Source organism: Phyllostomus hastatus, unplaced genomic scaffold (genome assembly GCF_019186645.2).
Source record: "Phyllostomus hastatus isolate PE091 unplaced genomic scaffold, TTU_PhHast_1.1 phas_contig_210, whole genome shotgun sequence".
Lineage (NCBI taxonomy): Eukaryota > Metazoa > Chordata > Mammalia > Chiroptera > Phyllostomidae > Phyllostomus > Phyllostomus hastatus.
Window position 1 is genome coordinate 3,829,054 of NW_025333737.1, and position 10,089 is coordinate 3,839,142.

Below are 10,089 nucleotides of genomic sequence, written 5' to 3' on the forward strand. Positions count from 1 at the left end.
ACAGTTCAATCACCTGATCTTGACTCAGAAGCCAGAGACCCATCCCATTTTCAATCATTTCGCGTGGCCCAGTTTTCAGAAGCTACGACAGAAGGACGGGATTCGAGGAAGACTGTTGATACAACAGGCCGCCCAATTCACGGGCTCCGGGTGGCACGGGGTTCGGAAAAGCCTAGAGACTCTGAGCAACTATCCGGCTTTCCTCCTCCTCCTCCCTCATTGAGCTCGGAAGGCCGGGGACCCCAGATCTTCCCGCATACGACTCCCCAGTACCTCTTCCCTTACAGGACCAGGCCTTAGGAGCCTGGTGCCCCACCTGACCCATTCAAGCAGCACGTTTTCCAGTCCGAACTTTACCTACCCGCAGCCCGCCGCTTCTCCGCTAAGCTAAACCCCCACGCAGGAAAATGGAGTCGTCAAAGCCAGACCGGGAAAGGATAGTAAGCTCCCACCGCACCGATCCTCCGCCGCCACCGCCGCCGCTGCTGCGTCAACGTGGTACGTCACTTCCGGCTCCCTGTCACTGGGAGTGGGCGGGACATTCCTTGGTCTCTTCTCCCACCCAGCTCTCCGGGCATCATCCGGGAGGTCATGAAAACTGGCAGAAGCAGTTCAGGACGGCAGCTGTTGGGTCAGAGCCAAGGGAACAGAACGAGCGGATCGGAAGCAACCAGGCTTAGCGAATTCCTCAGACCGCTCTAGCCAAAGGAACCATAAAGACCAAACTAAGGCTTTTTCATTTCCTCTTCTCTGTGATTCCGTCCTTAGCTTCCGGTTCCGGGGGGGGCGGAGATTTCTTCGGAGGTTAGAGGCACTGCGGGACATCCAGAATGGCTGTGGTATCGCTACTGTTGTTCGCGACTTTTTGTAGTGCTGTAGGAGCATCCAATCTGGCTGTCGTTACGTGCGGTTCTGTGGTGAAGTTACTCAATACGCGCCACAACGTGCGACTGCACTCACACGACGTGCGCTATGGGTCAGGTACTGTGGCCCGAGTGTGGGTGGGCTGGGAAAGCCTGGTAGTCGCTGGGGGGCGGGGCCTACAGAAAATCTGAGGGGTGTGGTCTGGGAAGGTTTGGGGAGCCCTGGCAAGGTTCTTGAGTTCTGGAGACAGACAGTCGGAGAATTGGGTTGTCCTAAGGCATCTTAATCATAATACCAACTTCATTCTGGTGAGCTACAGAGTGTACATCTATTACATATATACTCTCATATGTAACATTCACACGAGATAGAGACTACTGATATCCTCATTTCATGGATGAGGAAACAGACTCTGAATCGCTTGCTCAAAGCCTTGCAGCTAGCGAATGACAGAGACGGAATTTGATCTAAATTTGCCCAGGTTCAAAGCCTTTTTTCAGTTACTCCTGGCTAGCACTAGTCGGTGTGGGAGAGACAGACATGTAGAAAAATTACAGTAAGTGCTGTATCTCTGAAGTTTTGAACTCCAAGAACCCACTCTTTGGCTACGACCCTCTGGAGGTTCTAGCTCTTGCTCTTCATAGTAACACTTGCTCTTCAACTCTTTTCCTTTGGCCTCTTTTTATCAAACCTTCCCTTTTGGTAAAGAATTTAAAGCACTCACTGGAATTGGAGAGGAAACCGATTTGAGAGTTTTTTATCATGTGAAATTAAAATGCTTTGTGTGTTCATTTATAATACAGCAATTATTTATGGATTCATTCAGTCTAATGAGCTCCTACTGTGTGCCTATTACTGTTCTCAATACAGGAGATATGGTGATCAGTCAGCAAGTTACAAGGAAACAAACAGCCAAAAAGAAAAAAATTAGTGAACTAGTGACTGCTACGGGTCTGTGTTGGATGACTGTTGATGCTAATAGCTAAGAGAGGAAGGAGATCTCTCAGATGGAGGCTAGTTTGTGGTTCATGTTTCTCAAAACCTGTCTGACCGGTTAGATTTGGAAAGGAACTGAGTTGTCATTGTTGGGATGTCTTAGTAATCCTAGCAGCCATTCAGCAAACACCTTCTATGTGTCTGGTTTATTACTTTTAAATTGATCTACTTTTTTATTTTGGATCTACTGAATCAGAGTCCTGCCAGTAGGAATTTGTAAGTTTTAAAAAGCTCTTTAAGTGCTCCTGATGGGTAGCCAGATTTGAGAACCCGGTTCAGTCTAGAGCTCAGAAATCTGTGCTGAGCCCAAGATACAGAGTTAAGTACACATGGTCCCCAACTTAAAAAATTTTCAACTTTACAGTGGTGTGAAAGCGGTACACATTCAATAGAAGCAAACTAGGCTAATCTCTGGTGTTTGGTAGGTTAGGTATTAAATACATTTCGACTTACTATATTTTCAACATGCAATGGATTTATCAGGACACAACCCATTGTCATACATTGAGGAGCATCTGTTCAACATCTTTGTATATGTGGTGGTTAAAGACGTGGATAGAGTAAATGAGATTGCCCAGGATGGACTGTGGTCCTCAATCTGGTGTCAATTTGAGTCACCTGAAAAAGTGGTTGAAGGGCTTATACATGGTTTTGTCCTGACTCCCAACAAGTACAGTGGTACCTTGGTACTCGTTGTTAATTTGTTCCAGAACTTGTGATGAGTGCAGAAACCGATGAGTACCGATGGTGAGGCGTGATGAAGCATTTTCTCTTGCGGGGCGGCGTCCTGACTCACACAAGTTCTAGCACGTGCGACAAGTCCCGAGCAAGTGCCAAATGCTGAAACTTTTTTTTCTCATCAACATGTGACAAGTGCAGGGTTTGATGAGTTCTGAAGCCGATAAGTACTGAGGTATAACTGTATTTAAGAATGGATAAGTACCAGGTATAGAACTCTGGGTAATCACAGGGTCTAAGGATGGGAGGGGAAGTGGGGGTGTGATAGAAAGTGAAGAAGTAGAAGACAGAAAGTATAGATCATGATTTAGTGAGACATGGCAGTTAAGGACCAACCACGAGAACTGTAAGGTAATAACCAGAAGTAAGGAGGAAGGGGTGGGTTTGGGGCTTTTTTTTTTTAAAGATATAAAAACGCATGAGTGGAAGAAGCAATAGAGAGAAGCCGGTAGTTTAGTTACAAACACTCACCCAGATAACTGTGGGATAAGATGTCATGTGTCAAGTGGTAAAAGGGGTGTCATTAAAAAGCTGCAGTCAGGCAGGGCCAAGGGACTGAAGGCAAAAGTAGGAGGAATAGGCAAGAGTACCTAAAGAAGGTATCTGGGAAATATGGGGTACTTTTAAAGATTTGTGTAGTGCATGAGGCCTAGGGAAGAGAATACCCCTGGTGTTTATATGAGAGAGTGGCCTATCTGGGCGAGTTTGACAGAAGATAAAGCTTTGTAGGAGACCACGTGGTAGAGGTTAAGAATGTGAGTTCTAGAATTGGAGCATCGAGATTCAAACCCGAGCACTGTTGCTTAGAATTGTATGACTTTGGGCATACTGTTCAGCCTTACTGACACTCCAGTGTAAAATAGAGGTGATAATAATAATAGTAATAGATGTGTGTACCAAATATGAATATTCTGTCAAAAGGCTTCGGTTAGTATCTGACACCTAGTAAATGCTCAGTACACATTAACTAGCCAGCGATTTACTTGCATATCTTTTTTGTTAAGCTACATGTTTAACCCAGTGCCTCCTTTTTTTTTTTTTTAAGATTTTATTTATTTATTTTAGAGGGAGAAAGAGAGGGAGAAAAACATCAATGTGTGGTTGCCTCCTGAGCACTCCTGGCTGGGGGCCTGACAAGCAACCTAGGCATGAGCCCTCTCTGGGAACCAAACTGGAGAACCTCTGGTTTGCAAGCCGGTGCCCAATCCATTGAGCCACACCAACCAGGAACCCAGTGCCTCTTAACTTGCAGGATTTTACCACTTTAGGCAGTGTTAATCAAATTTAGATGACTTGAGAATACTTTTATAATATATTGATAGATCACTTATAGGAATTTGGGAGCTGTATGGCTGTTTGGATTAAAGTTGACAGTAAAAACTGGTTGCATTTTAATTGTGAAATGTGATAAATATTATTTTAATAGATAGTAAACATTAAATAATATTACAAACATGTTACAATTATATGAGTAGACACCTGGGATATACTATAGGCTATCCCAGCTACTATATATAGGTAAACACTGACTGCGCTTCCAGAAAACCCACATATGTTCATTTATTTAGTATCCTTTGGTGCAAATTTTTGGAATTTTCTAACATGGTACACTCTTAGATATAGTTTATCATTCATAACTAATACTATATAAATACATTTAGTATATATATACACACTATATATATTTCTCATATATATTAGTTGTGAATATATATTAATATGTATATACTAGTATGTATATTAGTACCTACACAAATATTAATATTATAAAAGAAAAAATTATTAACAAGCATACAGTTTCCTCCCCACCCCTCCAAGCCTATTATGGGGCACATTATTGGCTATGGGAAAGAAACAAGGGTCCAGATGAACTCAACCTCTTTTTTTTTTTTTGACTGCAGGTAGTGGGCAGCAGTCAGTGACAGGTGTGACCTCTGTGGATGACAGCAATAGCTACTGGAGGATACGGGGGAAGACCTCCACAGTGTGTGAGAGGGGAACCCCCATCAGATGTGGCCAGCCCATCCGACTGACACATGTCAACACTGGCCGAAACCTCCATAGTCACCACTTCATTTCACCGCTTTCTAGAAACCAGGTGAAGTGACGTCCTGTGGGTCATTGCTGTTTTGTGCTTTACTCAGTTGAGTTGTTTGACAACTTGGTTGTTAGTCCTTTCTTTTTTAGGTGTAGATATTCTCTGCTCTGCAGACCTAGAGAATTGGCTTTGTCACATATGTGTGAAAGAAATTGTTTCTGGTCAAAATGGAGACTTTACATCTAGATCAAGTCAAGAAATGAGGAAGAGAGACAGAATAAGTATCCGTTAGCATATCATAAGTTATCTTGATAAATCCTGCAGTAAAGAAACCTAATGTTTTCCAAACTTGCAATAAAAATATTTTTTAAGGTTTTATTTATTTATTTTTAGAGAGAGGGGAAGGGAGGGAGAAAGACAGGGAGAGAAACATCAATGTATGATTGCCTCTCACATGCCCCATACTGGGGACCTGGTTTGCAACCCAGGCATGTGCCCTGACTGGGAATTGAACTGACGACCCTTTGGTTCACAGACGACAGTTAATCCACTGAGCTACACCAGCCAGGGCTATTATTATTTTAATGATGCCAACTGACCACAGGTATTGTGCCATTAAGAAAATTTTTTATTGCTTTTTTAGACAGAGAAAGAAAAGGGGAGAGAGAGAAATATTGATTCATTGTTCCATTTATTTATGCATTCATTGGTTGTTTCCTATATGTACCCGGATGGGGGATCGAACCCACAACCTTGGCATACTGGGCCAATGCTCTAACCAACTGAGCTACCTGACCAGGTCCTATGCCATATTTTTTAAGCCTTGAGTTTTGGCGGGATGTAGAACCCCTTAATGACTGCTTCCCTCCCACTCCGACTCTGTTTATAGTTTTCCCTATTAACATTTTACATTAGTATGATAGGTTTGCTATAGTTAAATGATAATATTGATACATTGTTATCTACTAAAGTCCATAGTTTATTTTAGTTTTCTTAGTTTTTACTACTCTCCTTTTTCTGTTCTGGAATCCCATCCCGGATACTGTTTCACATTTAATTGTCATGTCTCTTTAAGTTCCTCTTGGTTGTGACAGTTCTCAGATTATTCTTGTTTTTAATGACCTTGATTGACAGTTTTGAGGGGTGCTGGTTAGGTATATTATAGGGTGCTTCTCCACTGTAATTTGTTTGATTTTTTTCTTATGATTTGACTGGATTTATAAGGGTTTTTGGGAGAAAGGTCACAGAGGTAAGGTGCCATTTTCATCACATCATATCAAGGATATATGCCAGCTACATGATTTATTACTGTTGATACCAATTACCTGGCTGAAGTAGTTTTACTTTTAGGCCTTCTCAACTAACAGAGCAAAGAAACATGTATGTAAACATATATACACATATCTATAAATGTTTATATGTGTAACCATTTGTATGTATATTAAGTTAAACATGAGTTCTTAATGATGTCTCCAACTCTATTACCACATAGATCATTCTAGCCTCCTTCCTTGGCTTATTTGTAAATTCCCACTCTGACAGTGAGATACCTGTCTCCACTGCCATGCATTTACCTGTGTGCCCAGTTCTAGTGTACAAATACGGTAGTAGTAGTCGAATTGTTGGTTACATGCAGATCCTTTTGCCTTTAGTCTTAGACTTTCCAAATGGCTGCTTTTTATCATTTAAAATTATATAGCTATTTGTGTTTAAATTATATATATTTCTGAATTAATCAGCAACTTTTTTATTGTGATAGAAACTCTGAATATTTGGCCCTAAGGGGAATGGGATTAAAAAAGGAGTGGAAGATAGGATCTGCTCTAATTTGTTCAATTAACATTTCTTACTTTATTTAATCCTCATAATTATTCTTTAAGATGAATTGTTGTCATTTTATAGAAGAGAAAATAAAGGCTCGAAGGGGTTACATAGGAAGGAATAGAGCTGAGATTCAGGGTCTGCTTGTCTCTAGCTTGTGTTTCTCACCAGGTCACTTAAAATCTAGTTAAGGGAATGAAGCAGGAATATTTAAAGCCAAATAAAAAGAGCTATAAAGTATTTGAAGACTATAATAGAAAATACAAGGGAAATAAAGGGTTATTTGCAAAATACATATTTGGACCATATATTAGGGCAACTGATTTTGTGTCTGCTATGTCTTACCTTTTTCCCACAATTTAAATTATTTGCTTATTTTTAAACAACCCTGGAAAGCCTCTCATTTTTTCATTTTTGGGTAGTCTTGTTTTTCTTCTTATTGCCTTCCTCCCCTTTCTGAGCCTATGTACCAGCCATGCTAATGTTGCTATCATTTATGTCTTCCAGGAAGTAAGTGCTTTTGGTGAGGAAGGTGAAGGTGATTATCTGGATGACTGGACAGTGCTCTGTAACGGGCCCTACTGGGTGAGGGACGGTGAGGTGCGGTTCAAGCATTCTTCCACTGAGGTTCTGCTGTCTGTCACAGGAGAACAATATGGTCGACCCATCAGTGGGCAAAAAGAGGTGCATGGTATGGCTCAGCCAAGCCAGAATAACTACTGGAAAGCCATGGAAGGCATCTTCATGAAACCCAGTGAGTTGTTGAAGGTAGAAGCCCACCATGCAGAGCTGTGAGTCTGCAGGCTGTGAGCCACTGTCACCACACAGTGTTCATTGACATCTGCTGCTGTCTCACCTTGGGATCCCCACCACAGGGTCCCTGGGCATTGGCCATGTCACCACTGAGATGAAGATGGATGCAGAAAACAGTAACTGTGTGTGGAAGCTTCAGCCCTTCACAGTTGAAATGGTTGTTCTCCCAGACTTGGGTCTGTTCTTTCTGAGTGCAAGACTTGTTGGTAAAGGAGCAGGTGCATTTTACTCATATTGATAAAACAGAAACTGAGGGAAAAAATCCCTCCTAACCGGGAAATTTTTACTCTTCAGAAGCTTGGCATCATGGATTATTAATGTGTGTGACTTTTTCCCTGCTTTCTTTCTCTAAAATGATAAAAAGATTTCATTGTTAGTCACTGTGTTGTCATTTATTAGGTGCACTATTTTTTTTATGCATTTATTTTCAGAGAGAGGGGAAGGGAGGGGGGCAGAGAGGGAAGGAACATGGAAACATCGATTGGTTGCTTATCGCAGGTCCCTAACTGGGGGCCTGGCCTGCAACCCAGGCATGTGCCCTGACTGGGATTGAACCAGTGACCTTTTGGTTTGCAGGCTGGCACTCAATCCACTGAACCACACCAGCCAGGGCCAGGGGTGCTATTCCATGATCTGATTAACCCTTGAGTCCTGAAAGTCATTGCTATCATCCTTTTGAAATGCTGCAAACCTTTGGTGTGGGCCCTTTTAAGAGCCTTACTTGCATCCAAATTTTTCCTTTTTCTACTTTCACTTGTCTAGCACCTTACTGTTGTTCGATTTTTCACTAAAATTATGACTAAAGACCCTCAAAAAATGTTTTACTCTAGACCTGTTACTGCAGTTGAGAAAAGGGTAGTAGTAAAAAGAGGAACCCACATTTATTCACTGTTTGCTAAATACTAGGCACAATGTTGCAGATCTTAACTCATTTAATCCTCATAGATAAGGGTAGATATTACAGTTTTACCAATGCAAAACAAAAAAGATGAGTAACTGCCCAAATTCTTAAAGCTAGTAAATAGTTTGAGGATAGGAATCCAGCTGTGTCTGGCACATATTTATTTTTTATTTTTTCAAATTTTTTATTTTTAATCCTCACCTAGGGACACATTCACTGATTTTAGAGTAGGGGGTAGAGAGGGAGAGAAACATTCATCCGTTGTGTTTTGCACACACCCCATCCAGGACTGGACCTGAGACTAGGCATGTGCCCATACTGGGAAATCCATGTTTTGGTGCATGGAATGAGGCTCAAACAACTGAGCCACACCAGGCTGGCCTGGTATGTGTTCTTTTCACTACACTACAATAATGTTTAGCTCTTGATAGATAACTACTCTTTTGAGGACAATGTAGGAATATCTTTCCCTGAAAAGGTAGGTAGAAAACTTTTGTCCTCTGCTCACCTCATTTTCTCCCTGTCCTCTGCTGGTCAAGTCTAGAAAAGTTTGCTCCTACAAGCATGCAGCAGTGATCGAGGGTTTCTGCCATCTGCTGGAATTTCACTGATTAACAGGCCTTTTGTTTTTGGAAATTTCTAGGTTTTTATTTTCCTGTTTGCTTTAGGGAGTTAAGGTAGAACACATTGGGGATACAGGTCTCCCCCACTTTCCAAAAGTTTCTGTTGTACACTACTTCCCTTTCATAAAAGAAGAAAGTGTTCAATGACTTTTCATCAAAGCAAAAATGCTTTTCAGTTATCTTCAGTTAGTAAAAATTGGTAATAATGTGAACTTTGAGAAAGCTGGAGATACTCTTTGCTTTACGCCATTTCAGCTTATTAAAGGTTTCATAGGTACGCTCTACTTTCAGATAGCTGGGAAACCTGTACCAGGTCTGTGCCAGACATGGCCCCTTACATTAAAAAACATGGTTTCTTTTAGAAAGATTTGTTTCAGTAAGTTGAGACCATGAACTAGTTTAACTCCAGCTATGCACTCTCCCTCCTATTCTACTTCAGTTGCATTGATCCCTTGAGAGTTTTCCCAGGAAGTAGACAAATGACAAAGTCAACATTTCAGGCTCAGTTAGTTGGTAGGATGGTAAGTCTGGGAAGAAAGGAAATGTCAGAAATCAGCTGCTTAAAGGGAGCAGATTGGACAAGATGAATGAGAGTAGGGAGCTGTGTTGCAAGGTACCCCTCCTTGGCTTGGCCAGAATGTTCCCTGAGTTGCTGGGCCTTCCCTGAAGGTTCACAGACAGAACACCCTGTTGGCAGGCTGCAGATTACTAGGAGGATGGTAGAACAATGGTGCTTGAGAGATAGGCATGGATTATAAAGAAAGAAGCAGTGGGGAAGCCCTGAGGAAGATGTGAAATTAGTAATGAGAGGGCTAGAGAAGGAAGGAAACCAGTTGGAGGGTTGAAAAGCAACTTTGGACAACCCAGGTGAAAGTTGAAATGGTGCTTTATCTGAAGGAATGAAGGCGAGTCTCCAAATAAAATCTGAAGGACGTTTATGGAAATTAGGATGTGAGAGTAAAGTATGTGAAATACCTCTTTTGAAATCCTCAGAATTTCTTCAGCTTGTACTGTATTAGCACCACCAGAATAGAGTTGGAAGGGACCTTTGTCCAATTCCTTCATTTCATAGAGAAGGAAACAGACAAAAAAAAAAAAAAATAGACCTGAATTTCTCCCATTATGTGTAATTGTTTGCTTCCCAGATCAACTATTTGTTGCTGAAGGGCAAGAACACTATCCTCTACTACTTTTATGGTATCCTCACCCCCACCCCCGCCGCGCGCCCAGATTGCACTCTGCAGACCTGAAAACTCCAAGTAGGGTTCAGAATGGTGCCGCCCACACAACAGGTC

General features: G+C 41.8%; 2 protein-coding genes across 3 annotated transcripts in view; one reads left to right on the plus strand and one right to left on the minus strand.

The window, feature by feature from the left end:
- Positions 1-514, minus strand: part of SUPT6H (SPT6 homolog, histone chaperone and transcription elongation factor) — a 30,893-nt gene extending 30,379 nt beyond the window's left edge. The window contains exon 1 of one of the 2 annotated variants that reach the window (XM_045836254.1): positions 362-514. The gene's annotated coding sequence lies outside the window, so the exon portion shown is untranslated. The remainder of the gene's footprint in view (positions 1-361) is intronic. The other variant, XM_045836255.1, reaches the window with a different exon arrangement.
- A 61-nt stretch (positions 515-575) lies between these two features.
- On the plus strand, positions 576-7,646 carry SDF2 (stromal cell derived factor 2). The gene is made up of 3 exons (XM_045836256.1): positions 576-981; positions 4,500-4,696; positions 6,965-7,646. Exons 1-3 carry the CDS (start codon positions 831-833, stop codon positions 7,250-7,252), a joined length of 636 nt encoding a protein of 211 aa, XP_045692212.1. The 5' UTR covers positions 576-830; the 3' UTR covers positions 7,253-7,646.
- Positions 7,647-10,089: the final 2,443 nt, after the last annotated feature.

Excerpts from the sequence above, each read along its gene's own strand:
- SDF2 (XM_045836256.1), top strand. The coding sequence starts at position 831 with ATGGCTGTGGTATCGCTACTGTTGTTCGCGACTTTTTGTAGTGCTGTA. Across the intron at positions 982-4,499 it reads CGACGTGCGCTATGGGTCAG|GTAGTGGGCAGCAGTCAGTG; the intron begins GTACTGTGGCCC and ends TTTTGACTGCAG. Across the intron at positions 4,697-6,964 it reads CACCGCTTTCTAGAAACCAG|GAAGTAAGTGCTTTTGGTGA; the intron begins GTGAAGTGACGT and ends TATGTCTTCCAG.